Raw genomic sequence first — 25,435 nt, 5'->3', positions numbered from 1 at the left:
GCAAGGGTGGTGACAATGTCATTGTCACTAAACCCCATGCATGTTTTTTTAGCTCTTGCCTTCCTTTGAACCTTTTGTGCTTTAGACATTGTCAACTTGCAATAATTTCTTGAAGTGTCCACTTCCCTTAACGCTCATGCCACTATAGCTTGCCAGGTTTCCTCCTGCTTCCCTGGCTATTTCTTAGTCATCTTCTCAGATCTTTTTTCCTCATCCTCATTCTTTGGACTTTAGTTCTAGGTATTCCTTTCCAACCTTCACACTCACCTCATAGAGTCACAGATTACATAAACTAAAGTTTATAAAAACACTTAGAAGAAGAATGCCTGCTCCATAGCAAATGCTATACAAGTACTTGTTAAATCAATTTCATCCACTCCACAGAAGTAATTATCATTTATACTTTGATTCTCACATTTCTATCTCTAGCAGAGATATCTGCCCTGAGCTCCACATCTACATATCGGGTTTCTTATTTCATGGCTCCAATGAATGTCTTACAAATACTTCAAACTCAAACTGCCTCACATGGAATTCATCACCTTCCTAAAGCAACATGCTCCTTTTCTTAGGCTTCTCAACTCATTGCCTGGAACCATCCATTGACCCCTTTGTTAAAGCAGGAACTGTAGCTGTCCTTGATTCTTCTCTCTTCCTCACCTTCCATGTAATTTTAATCATCAAATTATCTTGAATTTACTTTTTATTTTCCTCACAAATCAGGCCACTTCTCCCCACCTCCACTTCCAATAATATTATATATCATACACACCTCTCTCTCTCTCTTTTTAAAGATTTTATTTATTTATTTGAGAGAGAAAGAGAGAGAGAGGAGGGGCAGAGGGATAGAGGGAGAAGGACAAGTGGATTCCTTGCTGAGTGGTACATCCTGACATGGGGCTTGATCCCAGGACCCTGAGTTCATGACCTGAGCCAAAACCAAGAGTTAGAAGCTCAACTGACTTAACCACCCACGTGCTCCTTCAAATTTGGTCTTTGGTCAAGATTTTTTTTTTTATGCTTGTAGATGTGGCTTCTATTTCCTCTAAAGTTTGGGGAAAAAAGAAAATTTGATACTTTATAGATTTTCAGGCACCTTTTTTAGATGTTCCCTTGTGTAGACTTGTTCTGTTCATTCAGTCTTTGACTGCTGGGTGAACTTCTGTGTCCTCTTCTCAAGTGTAAGGGATAGATAGATCTCTCCCGCCCCAGGTTTTTTAAGGCTTTGACCTATGTCCTTCAAGAATGTGCCTGGGTCGGGCGCCTGGGTGGCTCAGTTGGTTAAGCGACTGCCTTCGGCTCAGGTCATGATCCTGGAGTCCCGGGATCGAGTCCCGCATCAGGCTCCCTGCTTGGCGGGGAGTCTGCTTCTCCCTCTGACCCTCCTCCCTCTCATGCTCTCTGTCTCTCATTCTCTCTCTCTCTCAAATAAATTAAAAAAAAAAAAAAGAATGTGCCTGGGTCAAAAGCTAAGGCTTGGGTCAAAAACCAACTTCCCATATGCCCTTCAAGAATGAGCTTGGGTCAAAAGCTAAGGCTTGGGTCAAAAACAAACTTCCCATATATATGGATAGAATGATGTATAAGTATTTATATAGTAATAAATATAATCACTAATGAAGTACAGAGTTTAAACCAGGAATAGAAAACATTTACACAACTCACTAAATCAAAAATTATAATAATGACCACAGCAAAAACTTCTTTTGGTTAATGAATTGTACTTATAGGATTAGCAAATCAGAGAAACTGATTTTTACCCTGTAGTTCCTTTGGTGATATTGCCTACTCATAGTCTCTGATTCACAATAAAGATAATATTTCAAAGACAAATACAGACAGATATAAGTAATTAATATATTGAATTATATTTTCCTGAATTGGATTTAGTGTCTATCCCATAAGTCTTGCTTATTTTAAGGAAGCTTTGGGAAAGTCCAGGATCAAGCTCTGCCTCTGTCACTTACTAGTCATCTAGGCATATGATGTTCGAAAATAAATCACGTATCTCTAACATAAATCCAGTATATCTGTCCCATTGGCTGTACAGCATTATTGTCAAGATACAGAAACCTAATAGATAAGAAACCACTTCAAAAAATGATAAAACATTACAAAAAATAATGTTTTATAATGATATATCTTTGTACTTCTAGTATCATTTCTTAAAATAAATGTGGTATATATTCCATATAGTTAGAACCTCATGACATTTTATCTTTATTTTAATCTCATTTCATAGGTAAATAATCCTAATGCCAACATAACGCTTATAATGATGACTTAGTGTCCCAAGAATGTGGGACCTGGAGGGAAGTTAATAAAGAGTTAAAGAAGGCTCTGACTGACTTGTTAGAATTTGGTATGTGACAAATGTGCAGTTACACAGCCTTAGACCTCTCTTGGGAAACTGCCCAAACATTTGAATTCCCACAATGTATTTATTCAAAAAATACTCTCTTCCTGAGAAAAGTCTGGCTCTCAAACTTCTCACTGAGATGATACAAGTTCAGAAACTCTGCATTCAGGAATAAGAGTTGGAAGCCTATTAACAATAATTTTTAACAAAAATCCATTTCCGGACCCTAGTCATTATGAATATTTGGAAATTTTCCATTGAAAACACTACTAAAAAAAAATGAACTTCAAAACCTAAAGAGAAAAGAGAAAATTATTAGAATCCTTATGGGGTTTTTATCTTTCCTCTTTCCCACCATAAGTTTTATCCTAATTTTTTTTCTTTCTTCATTCATTATCCTTAGTGTTAGTGTGCAACAAACTCACCCAAAATGAGAAACAGCCAAGGAAGCACATAGGTTAAAGATAAAAACAGGCTTCAAGATTTTAGTGGGCAGAAGGGTAGCTCCCCCAGGGATCAGCCAAATTGAGTGGATGGCAGTAATAAACACTAGGAGGATAACAACATTAGGCACTGCTGAGCAGAAAATTGGAATTATTCTTCAAGCTATTTTTTTCTCTTTTCTGGTTGTCACATTTTGTCTCTCCTGTCTTTCACTGGTACACCACAAAGAAGCAGCCAAAATGAAATTTCTTTCTTTTAGACATAGCAAAGTATGCATTGATCTCAGAAATTAATAGTAAAACTTCAAAAAAGAAGTTCAGCAATATGTGAAAAAGAAAATTTGAACTAGGAAGTTTAATTTCCTAAGCACCATGCTGATGATATATAAGTAAACATAATACGTAATTTTTCCAGATTAATTTAAAGATGATAAAATAAGGGGCATCTGGGTGGCTCAGTCAGTTGAGCATCTGCCTTTGGCTTGGGTCATGATCCTGGGGTCCTGGGATCAAGCCCCACATCGGGCTGCCCACTTGGGGGAGTCCACTTCTCCCTCTGTCTCTCCCTTTGTATGCTCTCTCTCTCTCAAATAAATAAATCTTTAAAAAAATGACAAAATAACAGGAGTTATTAATGATAGATCAGTGACTGTCCACATGTTTTTTTAGGCCTTTCCCAAAATGAGGTATTGGAAATCTAATGCTGTAATTCCAGCCTACTATTGGTCTCTTCCATTCTTTGTGAGTTTTTTGCTCTTTAAATCTTGCTGTAAGTTCCCATCCTTGTCAGTATCCATTGCCATTGCCTTTGAGTTCTCTTTCAGTCACCAAAGCCAGATTGCCAACATATTTCTAGCTCCAACTGACTGTGATCCTTAGAAGAATATTCACTTTACCTTAAGATCTATACTGCTTACCTTATAACTTGTAGCCCAGCAATTCTTGGCTTCCATACCTAACCAAATTAGAACAAAAATGTCTCTCAGTTTGTCCCTAAACTCTTCCCAAATCAGTGCTATATTTTCAGTTATTTTTTAGCCCTTCAAAGAGTCTGAGATAATATTCTCAAGAAAGGATAAACTCCATGCATATTGAGCTGCCATTTTTACAGTGTACCCAACACGTTGTCAAGAATTACAGATATAAATTGTAATAGCTACAATTTACTGAACTAGTCACCATTCTAATTCCTTTACAATGTAATCTAATCTAATTCCCTTTAATCCTCACACCCAATGAGATAGGTTCTGGTAAAATACCCATTTTATAGATGAGTAAACAGAGGCAAAGAGGAGATAAATGTACTATCAAATTCAGATAATTGGTCAGTTACTGAAGTGGTATTTGAAGTTTCACAGTCTGTACCAGTTTGCCAGGGCTACCATAACAATGTGCTACTGACTGGGTAGCTTAAACAATAAAAATTTATTTCCTCACAGCTATGAAACCTAGAAGTTGGAGATCAAGGTGTCAACAAAGACTGATTTCCTTCGAGATTTCTCTTCTGGGCTTATAGGTAGTAAGTCTTTGTATGTATCCGTATCATAATTTTTCCTCTTTTTTTTATGAGGACACCAGTCATATTGGATTAGGGCCCATCTCAACCTAGTTTGTCCTCAATTACCTCTTTAAAGGCCTTATCTCCAAATACGGCACAGTCTGAAGTACTGGGGGTTAAGACTTCAACATATGAATTTGTAGGGGGACACAACTGAGCCTATAACACAGTTTCACTCCAGACTCCTTCTGTTAACCACTAAACAAACCTAAAAAACAGAAAAGAAGGAAGGGGGTGGCAGCGGAGGGTAGAAGGAACAAGGAAGGAAGGAAGGAAAAACAGAAGAGAAAGAGAAAAAAAGGAGGAAGGGAAGAAGGAAAGGTATTACTTGGGATTACAGCATGGGACATTACTTAGATTGATTGGATGGATCTTGGTTTCCATAAGGAATATAGCCATCTCTACTACAGTGATATACTTGCCAAGCAAACCAGAGTAACCTTGTAGGCAGGGTGCTTTGTAGACATCGCTGAAGACTGATTGACCAGTTTTTGGAAAGGCATCTTGGTATGGTGATATGACCATGAGCTCTGGAGTTACAGAGATATGGGTGCAAACTTAGCTCTGTCTCATTCTATTTGGAAAAGTTATACCCTTTTTCTGAGCCTCAGTTTTCTAAAGATGGGTATAATATTTCATATAGGATAAGATTTTTCAGAGGATTATAGTTGATATGAAGTTCATAGATAAGCTTATATCCTCAATAAGTGAAAATCTCAAGGTTCTTCCCCTTTCCTTTCCATTTCTGGCTCCTCACTTCCTAGATTCATACAGACCATTTCCCTTTCTTTCACATACTCTCTAAAGAATATTAATATAAATAAATAGTGAAATAACAAATAATACATTTCTTTCACCTAATTACCTCTTTTCTAAATATACCTTTTGGCATCTCTCCTACATACTACCATCTATACCATTGATTGGATTTTAGCAATCGCTCTTGTTCCTCTTTTGATTTGGAAAATACCTACCATTTAAGCAAAATTTTATAAACACAAAATCCACTCTATTTACCTTTTCTTTTACAAATTTTTCAATTGGAATATTTCATACTTCCAGAAAACAATATAAAAAATACCATTAGAAAAAGAAATACGGGGGTGCCTGGGTGGCTCAGTGATTAAGCGTCTGCCTTCAGCTCAGGTCATGATCCCAGGGTCCTGGGATCAAGCCCCACATCGGGCTCCCTGCTTGGTGGGAAGCCTGCTTCTCTCTCTCCCACTCCCCCTGCTTGTGTTCCTGCTCTTGCTATCTCTCTCTCTGTCAAATAGATAAATTAAAAAAAAATATGGATGGATGACCACTCCATCACATTTGCTTCTAATCTCTTTATTTTTTGGTGGGATTGGCAGAAATAAATAAAACTACATGGATATATCCAAAGATCCATACTGTAACCTAATTTTAGCCCACAAAATATATCTTAATTAATTCATTTATTCACCAAGTATTACTTAGTCATTATTTCGGGTACTAAACATAGATCTGTGAATGTAATATAAAGTGTCTATGCTAAGAATGGAAAATGCTTTAGTGATGGAGACAGTGAACATGTACAAAAATAAATAGGTAAACGGTGCTAAGTGCTATTCAGAAAACAAAGCAAAACATTACTAGTAGGAATGTGAAATGGTACAGCTGCTTTGAAAAACAATCTGGCAGTTCCTTAAAAGATTAAGCAGAATTACTATATGATACAATAATTTCACTCTTAGTTATATACCCAAGAGAAATGAAAACATATGTCTGCACAAAAACTTGTGCACACATGTTCATAACTTTATTCATAATACCCAAAAAGTGGGAAAAACACAAATGCTCATTAACTAATAAATGGATAAATTATGGCATCTCTATACAATAGGATATTTTCAGCAATAAAAAGAAATGACGTACTGATACATGCTATAGCATGGATGAACCTTGAAAACACTATGCTAAATGAAAGAAACTAGACACAAAAGGCCATATAGTGGATTATTTCATTTATATGAACTGTCTAGAATTAGGTGATATACAGAGACAGAAATTAGATTAATAGTTACCTTGGGATGTGGAATGGGGAGGTTGGGAAGCAAGGAGGGGATGGCTAAAGGGTGGGGGTTTCCTTATAGGATAATGGAAATATTCTAAAAGTGATGGGGGCAATGTTTGTGCAACTTGTAGATACACTGATAGCTACTGAACTATTGAATTGCTTTTAAGAATCAAATTTACTAGAAATAAAAACTTGTGCTTATCAAGACACTTATATGAAAAAGAAGGGATAAACAATAAACCAAGATAAAGTATTTATTATGTATATATTTGGCAAGGTATTTATACCCATAATAGATAAAGAACTTCTACAATTCAGTAATGAAAAGGCAAAGAACCTTAAAAAAGAAAAGCCAGGTTATTGGTATAGGAAATGATGAGGAACTGGTGGTGGTTACTTTTTAAATATGGTGCTCCAAGAAAATCTTTTGGAGGAGAGGCTTTCTGGACAGGGTCCTAACTAAAAGAAGGAGTCTGCTGTTCCATTACCTTGTAGAAGAGTATTCCCATGACAAGAAACTACAGTAGTTTCAAAGTACCACACCTAGAATGAGTATGGTTTGTTCAAGAATTAGCAGTTTCATTGAAGCCAAGGGATTAGTAGGCAGGGTCCATAAAGCCAAATGATTACAGGAAAGATGATAGGAAATAAAGTTGAAGGGGGAGCTGGAAATGATTTATTGGCATCCTTTCCCTTGGTGAAATGACCCTGCCTCACAATGATGATGATGATGATGTAGCAAAACATTTCCCAGCTCTTGTCTTACATCTTTAACTGCCTTTATACAGCTCCACTTAGAAAACATAACCTCAAATACAATCTGTCCAGATTGAATTCCTCCCTAATATGTACACCAATCAATACTTATATTAATTTACCTAACTATAAATTACCTATTGTGTGACTAACACAGTAATTCACTCAGGCTATACTTGAATTCTCTGTTCTTTATATCCTGTATTTACTCAATTACTCAATTTTATCAATACTTAACTCAAAAAGTCTCTCAAACCTGCCCTTTTCTCTGTAGTTCCACTGATAGTTCCCTGCTCATAATTTCAACCTGAACCTCTGCAACATTCTACCTGCCAATTCCACTTAAATTTTGCCCTCTTGACATCTTGCCATACATGCTGGATTTTATTAAAGCACAGATCACATCATGCTTTTTAATATTCCTCTAGTTCAGAATATCTACTGACTTCTCCTTAAATGTAACATTATTTGTCAAGGTATTTTCCAAAAAACACTTTATGGGAAAATAGCCCCTTGTCATATACGTTTGGAAATGCATTTACTCTATTCTCCCATAGAAGATACAATTGCACATTACCATAATAAGGATCCTATAAATGTCCTACAGTTGAGAAACCTATATAAGGTTTTTTTTATATATAAGGTTTTTAATTCAGACATAAATATATATTAGCCTATGAACACTTTTTTTTAAATGTAGCAGCTAATAACATCTTGCTGAACTTATATTCTGAGAACACATCTTGACCTAAAGGATAAAATTAACACTGCAGCTTAGCATTAAAGTGAATGGAAAATGTAAGTTAAACAACATAACTGTAAATTATTCTGTGGAGTATATAAAATGTGTTAATTAAAATGCATAAATTTTTAGAACTGGAATGGAACTTAACGAAAATGTAGTCAAAATCATGTGTTTTATAAATTGGTTTAAAAATATAGGGGTGCCTGGGTGGCTCAGTTGGTTAAGTGTCTGTGTTTGGCTCAGGTCATGATCTCAGGGTCCTGGGATCAAGCCCCGCATCGCATCAGGCTCCCTGCACAGCAGGGAGCCTGCTTCTCCTTCCCCTCTGCTGCTCCCCCTGCTTGTGCTCTCTCACTCTCTGTCAAATAAATAAATAAATAAAATCTTTAAAAAAATAAAAATATAAATTTCCAAAGGTTACTTAACAGGTTGCTGGCAGAGCTAAGTTTAGGATTTTTAGTTTGTTGTCCCAAAATATAAATTCTATTTTTATCCAAGTTAAATAATTTAACATATGTTTATTTTCCACTACTATGTGCCTGGTGTATGCAAATATACCCTGACAATTTATCTAGGCATTTAACATTGCATTTTTATTTAACTCAGTTGGTTACATGTAAATTCCTAAGGGTCAAGGCTTCCTCCAGATTTCTTAATCTCTCTTACTGTCTAACATATTATTACACACAACTAGTCACTGACACAACACATTTATATAATATATTCTTGCTTAAATAAATTCTGATATTGATTAGAAATTAAAAGGGATTAGCAAGAGTGAGGGCCTTCTTCCTGGTTCTCGCTGAGAACCTTCTCGCTGAGTCCTCACACAGTGGAATGGATGAGGGATCTTTGTGGGGTCTCTTTTATAAGAACATGAATCTTATACCCTAAGACCTAATCATCTCTGAAAGACCCTACCTCCTAATACCATCACATTTGGGAGTTAGGATTCTATATAAGAATTTGGGGAACACAAATAATTCAGATAGCATAATCCCAACAATGGTGAAGGTTCAAGTCATCAACACTTTATATTGTCAGTTTTTATTAAATTTTGTCATACTATCTCACAATGGTGTTAATTTTAATTTTTATGATGACTAATTATGTTGACTATCTTTTAAATATGCTTATTTGCTATTTGCCTATAATCTTCCGAGAAGTGCCCGGTCAATCTTTAACCCATTTTAGTTGGATATTTATTTGTAATTCCTCATACATTTTCAATGTATAATCTTCAGATACATGAATTTCAAACACTTTCTCACAGCTTGCCTTTTCAGTGTCTTAATGGTGCTTATCTTGATGAGCAGGAGTTGATTTTAATGAAATCAAATTAACAGTATTTTACTTTATAATTGGTGCTGTCTGTATCCTGATTCAGAAACCTTTGCCAACCTCATCATGAACATATTCTCCTATGTTTCTTTTACAAGATTTAATGTTTTATCTTTCACATTCAGATCTTTGAATTTCTTTGAATCAATTTTTCTATATGGTACTAGGCTAGTAGGGTAGTAGATATTTTTATGGGGTCAGCTATTCAAGAAATAGAGTGCAGAAAGGCAGAGTGAGTTAACCAATGCATAGCTTCAGTTTGGATTTGCTGTCTTGATGGCCATTTTGCAATGTAACTCAGTGATGCAGCTGGAAATTTTAAAAAGGAAACTAATTACAATGATCTGTAATTAAGTCACTTCACTCTAATTGATCTCTATAGATTACAGTTTTATCAGTATCATAAGAAGTTGTACTGTTTTTTCAGTGATGTGCCAAAATCAATCTTTCACTCTGGGAGGTTATTCTAACTTGAATTCAAGTTCTGGATCAGCCATTAATTAGTCTGGGTTGCTACAGTGCATACTCATCGTTTTATCTGCCCGACACCCTTCCTTTTTCTGGAAGCAACAATCCACTCCTCCTGGGAGCCACACTTGTCCACTCCATCCTAAAACCGTATACTTACATAGAGATTTGCAATGTTACCACATTATCCCATTCCCCAACCCTAAGAAAGTCCATTTCAGCTCCTCCAAATCTATGCTAGTCTCCTAACAGCTTTTCACCTCAAATGTATTGGTCCAAAAGTGAAGGGGGCATTTCCTACAAATTGAAACCATCAGTGCTATTCTCAAGCTATTTGACACTAGTCATAAAGAGAAGCAGTCATACTGTTTTGATGGAAGGATCTTTTAAGCTTTAAAACCCTGGAAATATCAGTGCTACGCATCCTCCTACATAGAGAAAGCTGGGCTGCACTGAAGGAGAGTAACACTTGTTAAGGAGTGCAATAGCTATGAGAGACTTCTAACGGCATTCAGCTCCCTGACTCTCAGATCCAACCACAAACCTCCCTTTCTAATCCTAGCTTGTTCCACCTTCTCTAGAATGAATAAGCAAACTGTCTGAGCTGGCTTCTGATCCTTGTAACCACGGAAAGTCTAAAACTACTAAAATTAGGCAACACTGTAGGCCAATAGTTTTAAAGAAAGGAACTTGGTGGGTTTACAGCCCAAATTCTCATCAAGGTCTTTAGGCACCCAACTTCAGCCTGTTCCCTAAACGATGGGATAGAAAAATAAGCTATATTTTGCACTCAAAATATCACAGGGCCATATATCTCAAAGAAACTAATGGAAATAGAAGAGTCCTTGAAAAATACATTTTCTTTTTTTTTTTTTAAAGATTTTATTTATTTATTTGGCAGACAGAGACACAGTGAGAGAGGGAACACAAGCGGGGGGAGTGGGAGAGGAAGCAGGCTTCCCGCGGAGCAGGAGACCTGATGCGGGGCTGGATCCCAGGACCCTGGGATCATGACCTGAGCCGAAGGCAGACTCTTAATGACTGAGCCACCCAGGCGCCCCAAAAAATACATTTTCTTTTCTTTTCTTTTTTTTTAAGATTTCATTTATTTACTTGAAAGAGAGAAAGAGCAGGAGAAGAGAGAGGGGCAGAGGGAGAGGGAGAAGCAGACGCCCCGCTGAGCAGGGAGCCCAACGCTCGACTCGATCCCAGGACCCTGGGATCAGGGCCCTAGCCAAAGGTAGACACTTAACTGACTGACCCACCCAGGCACCCCAAAAACTACATTTTCAAAAATAAGATAAAGACTAGAAGTTTAGGTGATCGACTCTTCAAAATTATATACATATATATATATATATATATATATACATATATATGCATTCATATATATACAAATATACTTGTGGATTCAAATAGTTAATGATATGACACAGAGGTATATAACATGGCTACTGACAGAAAAATCAAATACATGTTAACATTTACAAAGTGTTGTGAAAAAATAGGTTGTACATTTCACTAGTGATTTTAATGAAGCTTAAAGCAAAATGGCATTGCTTTATTATTTATTATAAAACTACATATACCTTAACGGTGTATATGGCAGCTATGATTCATTATAGGAGTAAACAGAGAAGTCTCTAAATTATTTTAGATGGAATATCTGTTCTTGCATTTGTGAATCCTTACTGATAAGATTTCTCTTTCATTCCTGACTTATAACATCAGTGGCTGAACATGTGCATATGTTCCTTCTTTTTCTCTTCCTATGCTATATGAACACCCATCCTTGAATCCAAAGTAGAAAGAGCCTTAAAAAAATTTCAGTGTGGTTTTTCCATTATTTTTTACTGTGGAACTCTAAATCATTTTGAAAGAGGAAGTCTCACTCTCCTTCTGAAATCTGTTTCCCTTAGAGTGTAAATATGTTGGTTTATCACTTAAAGTCACTTTTCTATGAAAATCTTTTGAATCAGATACCTACCTAAATTGAGGGTGGAAGACTGGGGTAAAGGACTTGCTAGAATGCTAAAGATTTCTTTTTTCAGCAGTTCTGCCTGCTATCTCATAGAAAATCTGGTTAAGAAATTGGTTATACAAACAAATATATTTTATAGGAAACAAAGACAAAAATTTGGAAAATGTCTTTCTTTTTGAAGAGAAGGACTGAAGCCATGGGAAAGAGAAATCAGGAATTGAAAGTTGCATTAATGAAATAATAGAAAAATGCCAGAGATATTAAAATATAATTCTGACTGAGAAAGAAGAATAGCTGTGAGAAAGATGTGCAAATAGAACTGTATATGAAAATGGATCTTAATACATAGTTAGGCATGATGATCAATTGTTGCCATTTTAATTTGTATTTTCAAGGTTGAAACATGAGCTGCATACTTGAATATTATTAGACATATGCACTGAACACATGTGTGTCTACAATATTAAATGCTACATGCACATGTTTTAAATAGGACTCATGGAATTTGCAGACAGTACAGATTAAGTGTCATAGAAATTTACATTTGGAGGCGTGCATAAGATTCCTGCTAGTCTATAGATAATTTGACATTAACTCTTAATTAAATATATCTGGGTTCTGTATTTCAGAGATGATTTATACAATGAAGAAAGAACAGATTTTTTGGGTGTCTGTGTATCTGCTGCTTAATTGTGCCTCTGCCCTTCTTAGTGCTGTCCTTGAAGCTGAAGAATATACAGATATTACAGGTAAAATATAAAAGCATTCATATTTTTCGGCTAAAGATCTCAATTTTAATCCCAAAATGTAATATATTTTTCTCCATTGCGTGGGAAAATTAGCTTTTACATTAGTGACTTACATGTCTTACATGTAATTTGCCCCCCCCCCAAAAAAATTTAGACCAAAAAAAAATCACTTTAGAAAGGAAGACTTCTTTTTTTTTTCCAGGCGATAAGATTAAACATTGAAGTATCTCTGGACAATTGCAAGGAACAAAGTATTGTAGAAATAGCTGTGAACCTTGATGCCATCCTTTGGCTGGGAAAAGTGTGAGAAGGGAAAGGAAACTATAGATATTCTCTGCTTTTTTGCCTTATTCTCAAGAACTTCCCAGATGAGTCCAGTGTGAGAATCTAGTAAAACAGGACATTAGGAGATCTGGCCTAATACAAATTAGTTCTAATCTCATAAAGCTCCGTATCTAAAAATAAAATATTAACAATCAGCAATAGAACAAGGAGAAGAATGTACAGTGATTGTTTCTATATATTTCTTTCTTAAAAGTACTATTTTGTGGAAAATTAGTAAATTATTGATAGAAATCTCAAGTCACTGGTAATGGTGTGACAATATGAACAAAGTGATAGCTTCTATTGGTATGTATGTTGATGGTGTACCAAAGACTTCCATAAATACATTCTTATTTCATGTATCTAAGCACCCTTGAAAGGGATTTTGTTCAATGTACTTCCCTTTGATAAAGATTGAATAAATATATCTTATGTGCTTGAAATTGGTAGGTACTAGGGAAACAGTGATGACTCAGACCAAGTTCTGAAGAATCTCACAGTTTCACAGGGGAGACTATTAAATTGTCACTGGAAAAAATATTGTTATAAAAACTTCCTAAAGATGAAACACTAACAAAGTAAACACTATAACGTGCCTTATAAAATGAGAATTTGGGCATTATGAAATAAGCTCTAATTCTTCATTTGTCTCATTTATCAAAGGAGATGGTTTCTAATATTCTGGAAGCTGAGAAGAGAAGAAATGTAGAGAATAAAGTCCCCACAGAGAAAAAGCAGGCAACCCATCTTGGAAAGTGGGAGGAGAAAGGATCCCCAATATTCACCTAATCTGATGTCCCTCAGTTAGGCTGAGAAAATGCATGCCAGGTAATCAGAAGTTTCCTGACATTGTTGCTGCTGATACAGTCAGCCAAGAAACCAGAGTTAACCCATTAATAATTAAGCTGGAGTTTAAAAGCTCTTGATAAATTCAGAACAAGCAAAGCCGGCTAAGAAAACATTTTTTATCTGAAAGCTAGACTTGAAGATCACCTAACTGACTGGCTGCACAGTCTTAACCAGTTTTGGGTTTTTTTGGTTTTGTTTTGTTTTCAGTCTTGAAATAGCATGATCCCACATCAGAATCAATTCAATTCTGAAGATACCATTTATCACACTGTGCCAAGGTCATGCCATCTTTTTATAGAAGTATACCATTTCATCGAATAGTGTACTATCATCTTAGAGGAAAACATACACGATCTTATCATTTTTCTCACAAGGCAATAGTAGGCTTTTTCTCAATCAGTCTAACCAGCAGGGAGGATGAAATATAATAAAATTTTTTATAATAAAAAACAGTAGTGATAAGCTCTTTTTAAAAATTCCTTTAGAGTGAGAGAGAGAAGATTAAGCAGGGAGCATTTAGAGAAAGCTAAGTGTCTTTCGTAAGATGTACAATCAGGCAGATCTAAGTTTGCATGTGGGGTTTGCCACACAGTAGCTTTGCAAAATTAGACGAGTTAGGTAAACTCTGACTCCCAGTGTCTTAATCGATATGTAAGTGATGCAAATAACTATGTTCATATGGTTGTTATATAAACTGCATAAAAGCACCTGGCACATTTTTCGGCACGGAGAAGGCAAAGAGTGTATGCCTATGTTCTTCCCTGCCAGAGAAATCAAATCTTTTCATGAGAGAATCAAACAGCATGTAGACTCTTAAATAGTAAGTTACCTTAAAGCTCTTGGTTCCCAAACAAGTTCCAGGAGAATGAGGACTCTAACAGTCGGGGACATGACATGTCCCCAAATATTATCATGAGCCTACTATCCAACGTCCCAGGACAGGGGGAGGGGAGAGTGAGATTGTAATCCTCAGATTGTGAGACATAAAATGCAAGAAATCAATTACAAAAATGATACAATAAAAACCATAATTCTGTTCATCTGGCTGCATCAGATTAAATTCCCTATTACACTGCCCTGCATATGTTTTCTAGTTACATGGGGTTAGGCAGATCCTTATCACTAACACTTTCCTTCAGTCTCCGTTTCAAGTCTCAGGAAAGCTATCCCTGACTCTCCAGACAAGCTTAGCTATCTTATTATGCACAAACACAGCACCTTGAACTTCTTGAATGTTTATAAATCTTCAGTGTCTGCATGCTACATGACAGGGAAGGGGCGGGGCTACTGCCACTTAATTTACTATCATATCTGCCATGACCCCACAGTGCCTGACCCATGATCAACACACAATTGTTAACTTTCAAAAAGATTTATCCAAGGTAAAAAATGAAAACCAAGACAGACTTCCATCCCTTTTGGGTGGAGTGGCATGGTACTACATCTGAGAGACCACACCTCATCACTCCCCCACTTCAGGGATGCTCTGCCAAGGGTGGGTCATAAGCTGACTGCACGAAAGAATATTCTAATATATGATTCAGCTAAGAAAGACACTAAAATGTGAACAGTAAAGATGAATAATTTGATAATAAATTAATAAAATATAGTTTAAAATTAGTTCTTAGTGTTTCACTTGGGAAATTGCTATAAAATCACCTACTTTCATAGCTGAAACATTTTTAGTTTTTATAAGGTGCATTTGAGAAAAAAATGTATTGAGTGTAAATTTTAGAATTAAATCTATGTGCTTTACCTAAATGCCAATCTAGGAATCTCAGTCATACAGACTGTGACAATATCACTCAATTATTAAGAATGTGTGAGACACATCTGGTATAAAACTATGTGGCGTATAAAACTTAGGGTGGGAACAGAGCAATTAATTTCTACAGTGCTGTTTTATAAGTTGTAAATGGAGAGAATACCTCATTCAGAAGATTGTTGTGATTACTAAATAATGTAATTACAAAATGTCTGGAGCACAGTAATTAGTAAACAACATTAGCTAGTATTAACTACTACAAGGACAAATATGGGGAACCAGCTTTCATTTCTGTGGCTGATGGCCACCACCTTGTGGCACAATTCCTAAATAGCAAGTTGAACTCGGTGTGGTATATGCTTAATGGAGAAAATGTAAAATAAAAGTTTGGCATGATGAAAAGGACTATCAAATATATCAAAAGTCGAAATCAGAGGCATCATCAATGAAAAAGAACCTTATGTAAATTACTATTTATAAGAACTAGTTCTCCTAAATATCTATAGCAACTCAGGTATTAGATAAAGCCCCCTGGGTTCTACAGGTAGAGTATTAGACTACAGGCTCCTGTCTGAGGTACTGTGTCTATAAAGATCTGAAGTCACATTAATATGGGAATCAGGGACCATCATATTATCTAAGGAGTGCTATAGGAATTTCTGAAGTAATGGTATATAGCCATAAGATTCAGAATATCAGAATATTATTATTCCTAGCTCCTTTCTCAAAATTATATATGTGACCTCTGAGATTCTGAGATCTGATTCTAAGATCAGATACTTATAGAACTGACAGGTCAAGTTTTTATCGGTCGCATAAAAATGTGTCTAGAGTGTACAAACGTATTGTGCTAATGCAATGATGCTTGTCGTGGGTAAAATGCACTGCTTAGGGTCTTAGATGCAAAGTCTTCTAGCTTCTCACAACTCTTAACAAGTCAGAATGTCAGTGACAGTATTCTAAATCTTTAAGAGAATATAAGCAGCAGTCATAATTATCACAAGTATACTACTACTCAGAAAAGGTTTTTAGTTATTTTTTATTTCAAACCGACAACTGTAATTTCAGTGATGAATGGAAAACATGTTTTTTCATAAATCACTTTTTTGTTTATATTCACCTATTTGCCTATGGAAGATATTTTTACCAACTTTCTAAAATGCTATTTTATATATAATGTATATATAAGTGCTATAATATATATTAAATATATAATGAATTTATGTAGAGAAAAGTATTTGTGTATGTAATTTAAGAAAATTAAGAATTCCAGGGAAGTCCAGGAACATTTAAGGAAAATTTATAATTCTGAAGTATCCATATCATTAGGTGCCAGAAACTTTTGATATGCCTTGAGAGACATTTTAAAGCCAATCATATTCAAATAAGTTCATCAGCATAAAATATTAGGTACATAATTAAAAAGCAAAGAAATGAGAATAATTTACATATGTCAATGAATAGTTGTTTACTCATTTTGGTAAACTATTTACATATATATTATAGAGATTGATTGGCTTTAGGGACACTATATAATTGGTGGAAAATTATTTTAAAAAATCCCATAGATCAACATCCAAATGATATATTTTTTGATTGTACATAACCCGCACAGGTGCATAAAATTCAACATTCCTTAAAGGTTTGACCAGTAATAATTAGCTAACTTGAGAACTAACCAATTCATGAAAATTGTGTTTGGTGCTAAAAATATCCACGTCTTTTGTAGATGAAGGTCTGTGTGTCATAATAAATAAATCTGTTTTATGTTATTCTATCTTATCAAATTTGGGTCAGAAATTTTACTGTTATATCATTTCTGTAAGCTCAACTTATTTCAACTGAAAAAAATTGTCAATTCAGTTATCAAAGAAATCAAAATGGTGATATGGCATTTTATAAATTGAAGTTTGATTTTAAGTTTAAAAGTGGAAGAGTGGTTGAGATAAAATTCACATGTTCATAAATAATTACTGTCAAATGAATGAAACAGCATAATAATAATTTACGTACAGAAAGCGGTATTTTTAACCCTTCTAAGATTTCAGGGTTTACTTATCATTTTAGACCCATATAGAAAATAAAAAACAACATTCCAATTATTTTATCATCAAGATAAAATAACACTACTGACATGTGGCTACTACTTGACATTAATTCGATATAGATCATTAAGGTAACAAAAGGTAGAAGACATTTGATAAAATTATCTAATCCAACTTTTATGATATGTTTATCTTCTCTTTCAAGAAATTCCCAGAAGTTTTGAAACCACAGGACATTCAAAATTGATTTCCTTCTAGATGGTTATATATTCACACTTGTTCTTTTATTTAATGCTTTTAAAAGGTTTTATGTATTTTTAAATGATGACATCCTTTCATCTTCTTTCAAAGTAAGTTATTTTATAGTGCATTAAAACCCTTTCTCGGAAGATACCTAAACTTAATCAGATTGTTTTAATTTAGCAGCATACTGCTGCCCTCTAAAGGGCAAATTGGCTTAGGCCCCTCAGAAGTGATCATAGTGAATACTGAAAGTCTTGGAAAATACATTATAGACAATACTCAAGGAGTATTAATGACATTATTTGTTCTTGATGATTTTGATAGTACCAACCACAATTTTCAGTGTCTATCTTACTGATAGATTCTATAAGCAAATGCAACTTACTTAAAATTAAGCCTCTATTAACATTAGACCTCATAAAATTTAAAATTTTTGAGTTTTCTGTATATACAAGTCCCTTCCCAAGATATGAAATTCCTCTGTGACTAAAATAAGTGATTGAATATTGAGGGGAAAAAATTCTCACTCAAGATCAAAAGAATTGCCTCATTCTATTTTAAAATACAGACAGCATTAAGTTTTCTCAACATTGTTAAAAACAAACCATGGTAAGTAAAAGAATGGACCATGACATATATGTATTTGTAATACCAAACACCAACATTTCCATTATTTGGGAATGGCTTAATACAGTGTGATGTATGTGTGTGTGTGTGTGTGTGTGTGTGTACATATGAATATGTATGTACTGCTTTTAAAAAGTTGTTTATGTGCAAAAAATGACACAACTGTGGATTAGGGAGAGCAAATCAAAGAGCTGTCCATTAATGTCTGCCCTTAAAAACTGCTGAATTTAAAAAGACATCTTTACTTACTCGTAACGTCAACACATTGGTTACCGTACAACGACCATGCATTTCCATACTGGTCAACTGGTGTATGTTTAAGCCAAATCCCTAAAGCGAGTCTAGAAAATTATTCTACTCCTAAAGTTTAATTGTTGATAAAATCTGTTTCATTTGGTGTGTTTATAAACTTTATTTACCTTTTTGATAATTTTTAATAACTTGTCATGTTTTCTTCAGCCTGTGTTATTTCTGTTGTGCTTTTTAAGAAAAATTACGACGTACTGAAAAGGAAATAAAGAACACTATTACTATGTGGATGAAAGGTTCTATATCTTTTATTTTTAACTTGTAGATGTTGAGTTGCCACCACTGAAACTTTTACATTCATTTTGTGCTTTGAAAGCGGATAATGGCCCATGCAGAGCAATGATTACACAATTTTTTTTCAACATTCACACTCAACAGTGTGAAGAATTTATGTATGGGGGATGTGAAGGAAATCAGAATCGATTTGGAAGTCTGGAAGAGTGCGAAGAAAAATGTATGAGAGGTAGGTTTCTAGAGACACTTATCACCCAGGAGCCTTTAGGCTCCTTTAACTTTTTAAAAAAGTTTAGGGTTATTAGATCTAATTATAGATTTGATAATTTTAGGAAAAGAAGTTAGAACTATTTGAACATTCCAAGGAATATTCTTTTCACATTTTTGGCATTCATGTTCAACTACTATTTTTCATTTTTCATATTAGTTATTACAAATTATATTAAGCCCCATTTGTTATCCTATATTTTTCTCTATAATAAAGAAGAAAAACCTTTAAGTTCACTGATTTTATATCTGCAGTGAAGTGGGTATAATTCAGCCTCCTGGGCAGCTATGAGTTGGCATGAAAGAAACAGTCATATTGACTTAGTCTTCCCTTTATCAGTATAGTGATCTTATAGCTATCTCCTGTCAAAATAATGAATCTGAGAATCCACTTTGAGGCTTTCAGTAACTACTAATTAGAAAATTCTAAACTGCATCAGAGAGCAGAAATATATATATGAAAATTAAGTCATTCTCTTTAGGGCCTTAGAATATTGTAGAAAAGAAAATATGAACCTTACTGAGCCATGTAGACTTTACCAAGCCCAACTTTTCATATTTTTACTAATTTATAATGTTTAAAAGTATATCATATTATATTGTTGGTAAGTTTTATGGGACACTTTTATTTTGCTTTAATCCTACTAAAACATTTCCCCCTGAATTTTACAAACTATAATGTGGTTTTATCTCATCTCACTGAGATAAATTCCAGATAATTGCTGGTCAAAATTTTAAATGCTTTTATGTCTGTTTAATTCTCCTGAATTGTGAACTACTTAAGGGATAGAAGAATCTGAATGGTCTTTATCTTCCCAGGGTCTAGTCCCAAATTTCCCCATGGCATGTTATTAGAGCTAGTTGAATTAAATGGTAGTCTATAGAGATGGTATCTTTAGTTAGTAACACTAGGTGTCTTGCTTTTTGCAAAACAGACAGCTCTGCATTCTCACTTTGATAATGCTTTCCCAAACAGCTTTTACAAAATAGCCTTGGCATCATGATGCTCTTGGCCTGTCGGAAAATCTCACTGTGGTGAAAAGAGAGAACTTCTCCCCTGTGTGACTCTGTGAGGTTTTTTTTTGTTTTGTTTTGTTTTGTTTTGGTATATTCCAGAGCTGACAGAAAAGGATTGATGTGAATATATTTCTTTGAACTTGAGCACTTATTTCCTTCTTTCTTCTCCATACAAGTGCTGGAAATGTTACTAAGAGAGATTATGCAGTTCAGTGGTCCTCTGGTGGGCCCCTGGTTTTGGTGATTGCCTGGTCATTTTCCATTCATTATACCTCCTTCTCATCCATACTGGGCCGAGTATCCTTTTGTGTTGAGTTGAATAGCACTCAGGTTCAGCACCTTGGCTAGAGGCCTGGTTGCCTCATTCTTTGTAATTCTCACTTTCTCCTTTAGCAGCCTAACATTTTCATCAGCTGGCCTCTTTCCCACGATACATACCTGTTTCTTTTATTTCACCATCATATAAAAATTACCCTTTTCTTTAGAAATTAATCAAATATAATTATTTCGTTCTTCAGTGACCTCCTTGCTTACAGTATCTTCTAAACATCATTACTACCTAGCATATAAATATGAGTCTCTGGCTTCCATCTCCTTATTACATCTGCAAGAGCCACTTATTGTTTGAATATATGAGTGTTGTGTATAGTAAATTACTGTTAAGGATATAACTAGTATATATAAAAAGGATTGCTAGGTTTTTAAAAAATCACCTAAAGAGACAATTCTATCTTCAGCTATGATGGAAGCGCTGAAACAGAACTTTCTCTCATAATATAAATGATTAGAAAATTAGACAAAATATATGAAGCAACTGTTGGCAGACATGGATCAAAAGGCAGTGCAGGAGGCACCTGGGTGGCTCAGTCGTTAGGCGTCTGCCTTCGGCTCAGGTCATGATCCCAGGGTCCTGGGATCGAGCCCCACATCAGGCTCCCTGCTCGACGGGAAGCCTGCTTCTCCCTCTCCTGCTCCCCCTGCTTGTGTTCCCTCTCTCGCTCTCTCTGTCAAATAATAAAAAAAAAAAGGCAGTGCAGGATTGTGATCCCTTAGAGAAGGGAAACATGTGAGGTGAGTCCAGTCTCCCCAGCTTTCTGCAGGAAGGCACTTCTGAACCATAGCTAAAGGAGGGGAGCCCAAGCACAGGATGGTGGTCTCCCTGGTAGAGAATATGGAGATTGGAGATTAGGAGACTGAGGTCAATGGGTTTTGGGGCATAATATGTGGGAGAGTATGGACATATGTAGAGAAAAAGCTAAAAAGTCAGAACAAGAGTCCCTTTGAGTTTGTCACTGAACAACAATACTGCATGCATTTGGTGAAATTCCATAAGTTAGAGAAAATAATTGTAAGGATTTGTAAATGGAACATCTCCCAGAGCATCCACATGACTGGGAGAAAACCTAATTACATATATGAAAAATTTTAGGAACTTGCAGATGACTTTAGAAATCTCACTGGATAAAAGGACAATGTAAATATTTACACACATGCTGGCAATGAACAAATAGAAAATTAGACAAAATTCTTAAAAAGACAATTTCATTTAAATAATGGAACATGAAATTCTTAGTGATGGATTTAAATAAAAAAGTACATAACATTTACAATGAAATCTATAAAACATTGTTAAAAATTCATTGGCAAATAAAGAAGACTTTAATGAACAGAGATATAAAACAATAGATTGAAAGGTGCGCTTTAGTTGAGATGTAAATTCTCCCCAAACGGATCTGGAAATTTTATCCTAGACCAAATTCCAGCACATTTTGGTTTATATATTAATTAGTCAACTCTAAAAATGATATGCAATACAAAGGACCTAGGATGGCTAAAACAATTCTGAATAAAAGAGCAAATTTGGAGGACTTTATCTGATTTCCTTTTTTTAAAAAAAAGATTTTTTTTATTTTAGAAAGAGAGAGAGAGAGCACATGCACACATGTGAATGAGCAGGGAGAGGGACGGGGCGGGGGGGAGGTGGGGTGGAGAGAAAGAACCTCAAGTAGACTCTGAGCTGAGCTCAGAGCCAATGTGGGCCTCAGTCGCACACCCCTGAGATCATGACCTGAGCCGAAACCAAGAGTCAGATGCTAACAGCCTGAACCACACAGGTGCCCCAGACTTTACCCGATTTCAAGAGTTATAGCACAGCTGCCGAAATTGAGCAGAATGATGTGAGAATAAGGATAGACAGAAATCAGTGGAATAGAATAGTCAAAAATAGACTACACCATCAGAGTTAACTGATTTTCTAAGATGGACACATTATGTTATGAATAGAATAACAGTTTAATAAAAATAAATGGGATGAAAGCTTGTTTTGTTTCAGTCCTGAATGTTGTTACTCTCTGAAGCTCAGTTTCTTCCTGTGCACACTGAGGATGTGATAATCACATAGACCAAAATCATTAATGTTATGTATACTGATATTTATATTACTTGTTCAAGGGAAAGATCCCTTCAAGTAAATAATGTGACTGTAGGCTTGAAAGCACTTAGAAACTTTAGAAAATAATGACATCAAATGTCATTTTATCCTGCAGTGCCTGTTAATATCTCTATCTGCTAAATTACATATTTTTTTCATTATGTTCATAGTTTAAATTTTTACACATGTGTAAAACATGCTGCTTAGTTACCATGATAAGGTATGAATATTATGGAAGCAGCCAGTGAAATCAGTGGCCCTCTTTATGCTGAGAACCTAATTATTTTACAGTTAGCCAAGATCAATGTAATTATTTTGAAAAATTTTTGGTTGTTTTTTGTTTAATATGTGTTAATTACTTAACATTAATCCAACTTGGAATGGAATCAGAAAACAAGTTATCTTTTAATATTACATGAACATTGAAATCAAGCATTTCTATGTTCCCATCCAATGGCTACCGTCAGTAGGCAAAACAGTAAAAATGATTATTTAGCACTCTAGTCTGATGTAATATTTATCTGTATATATTCTTTCTTTGCCCTTATAAATTAAAACTGTAACAAATTAATTGTACATTAAAATATTTCAATATAAGCTTATTATGACAATCCACTATCTAATTGAAACACGTCAACAGTTGGTTATTTACAATGAGAAAGACTCCTGAGGTTTCCTTAATATTTAAAATACAATTATATATATATATATCTTTTTAAAAAGACTATTTAATAAAATATAGGAAAATCTTTTTAAGAAGGCCTCATTACCTTCTCTTTCAAAGATATTTTATATTCAAAAGAATAACCTAGCTGCTGATTTTTGGCTGAAAGGGGCATATAAGCCAACTCATTCCCCCAACTCCCTGTCTCTCTGGCCATACAACTAATTATAAACTGCCTTGACCAAAGCTTTTCTCTGCAGAACATGATTATACAACAAACATCACTCAGCCTTCCTAATGTTTACATGAGCAAATTAAAACTTCACTTATTATATTGATTTGAATTTCATTACCTATCATTTAAATTAGAACTTAGCATCCGTACTTGAATATAGTGAGTCAAAGACAAGCAGCATTCTAGTTTTTGAGTGGAGAAATTCCATTAATTCTTTGAGGTTAAACCAAAAAATATGTCACAGATACCTTTTGCCTCATTTCTCTTCTGTACTTGGAAATAATAATAAAAACTTGTGATTGGGTTGAAACAATGCAGCAGGGGAAGGAATCAGGAAAGGAGATAATTCTGGTTTCTTCCACCCCTACTACCAAGTCTCTACAGAAATTATCTGTTTTGATATGCAAAGTATGCTGCTTGAATTACTTTCATATTTCACATTATCTTAATGTTTTTCAATCATAGGTGTTTTGAATAGCAAATGTAGTTCACCATGAATTCTTATTTTTGTCAATGTGTTAGAAACTTTCAACACCAGTTTTGACATTATGTTAAAATGCAGATGGCCTCATATCTATAAAAATTAAAATTATTTAATCTTTAGAGAAAATAAGAAATTTAAGCTATTTATTGATATTATGTATAAGAATAATTTTAATGGTAATAAATACATCATCCTAGTTTGTTAAATTGAAATTTATATATAATTTATTTATATAAATTTTGATAATTGACGCACATACTGTTTTTTCTTGCAGTTTATCCACAGGCCAAGACAGAGACAACATTAGAAAAAGGTAAACATTCATTTATATGCTAATTAGAATTTATACAAGACACTTAGAAATTCAATTCTTAGTTTTCTTTGATATGGACTCCATCATAAATCCATACAATCTTTGAAATGGTGTTTTATTTCAGTGGATATAATGAAAAATTTAAAATAACATATATGATATTTGGTATGGAAGTCTTCAAACACTATATTTACTCTCATTCTAATGCAGAATGATATTTAGTATTAGATCAGTCGAATTCCACAGCCATGCACATGCTATTTTAACATCTGTTGAACAGTAATTTAGATGCTGTTAGTTCTCAGATCTCTACTCCCTTGATAATCTCAGCATTGTGTATCTTTAGCAAGTTATATCCAGTATTTCCCTGAATTGATATATGTCTTTGAGTTGTCAAAGTCTATATGCAGAAGTAAATGGAGATATTTAACAATAAGTGATTGCTCTTGTCAACATTAGTGTGTGTACATAGCTTTTATGATTTAAATTATTTATTGGTTTTAGCTAAAAATAATTTTCTGATTAAAATGTTACATTAGCACATGAAAAAATATATCAGTAGATCAAGAAAGACACTCCTTTTAGTAAACGTCTAGAAGCTGACTTGGTCCAATTACCATTTATGTCATCTACATTTGAATGACAAAATACTGAACAAAGGGATCAAATTATTTAACTTGGGAAATGAAAGAGTTACAAAATTCAAACTGTATTTTAATTTTTCTGACTTTGATTTAATTGTGTGAGAAAGAGTTGAATGCTTTTGTGACTGATACTGAAGACTTACTAGACTGAATCAAAATTTATAAAATAAATTCACTTGCAAAGATTGTACAAACACTATCAGTGGATGTATTTATTTACAAATTTTAAAATAGCTTTCTATAAAATTGAATTAATCTTTACTGAAATGTTCAATGTTTCAATTAAATGAAATTCATTATCTGTAGTATCAAAGAATACAGGATATTTACCAATAGAGGGTTTTATCCACCAAGTAAAAGATGGTATTTTTGTGAAAGGAAATACCAACATTTAAATGTTAGGGTATTTTTTCAAAAATGTGAAATTAGGAAAAAAATGTATGCAGATAAAATTTACTATAAAATTATGCTATTTAATGTATATTTAATGATTTGGAATTCAATCATTCTTTTTCTTCTAATTCATATTAATTGATATTTTTC

General features: G+C 34.4%; 1 protein-coding gene across 6 annotated transcripts in view; it reads left to right on the top strand.

The window, feature by feature from the left end:
• TFPI (tissue factor pathway inhibitor) overlaps positions 1 to 25,435 on the top strand; it is a 64,837-nt gene that overhangs the window by 15,168 nt on the left and 24,234 nt on the right. For 4 of the 6 annotated variants that reach the window (XM_064586797.1, XM_054506101.2, XM_054506100.2 and 1 more), the window contains 3 exons: positions 12,322 to 12,441; positions 18,869 to 19,066; positions 24,210 to 24,248. In XM_064586797.1, coding sequence (XP_064442867.1) covers positions 12,324 to 12,441; positions 18,869 to 19,066; positions 24,210 to 24,248 — 355 coding nt within the window. In that variant the 5' untranslated portion in view covers positions 12,322 to 12,323. Of the gene's footprint in view, positions 1 to 12,321; positions 12,442 to 13,428; positions 13,594 to 18,868; positions 19,067 to 24,209; positions 24,249 to 25,435 lie in introns of those variants that run through there. The other 2 variants (XM_045868386.3, XM_064586798.1) reach the window with 2 other exon arrangements.

The sequence above is a fragment of the Mirounga angustirostris genome, unplaced genomic scaffold, assembly GCF_029215605.1.
Source record: "Mirounga angustirostris isolate CCGP_5_RB_7025 unplaced genomic scaffold, mMirAng1.0.hap1 SCAF_3, whole genome shotgun sequence".
NCBI classification, from domain to species: domain Eukaryota; kingdom Metazoa; phylum Chordata; class Mammalia; order Carnivora; family Phocidae; genus Mirounga; species Mirounga angustirostris.
This window is presented reverse-complemented; position numbering and strand designations above follow the sequence as displayed.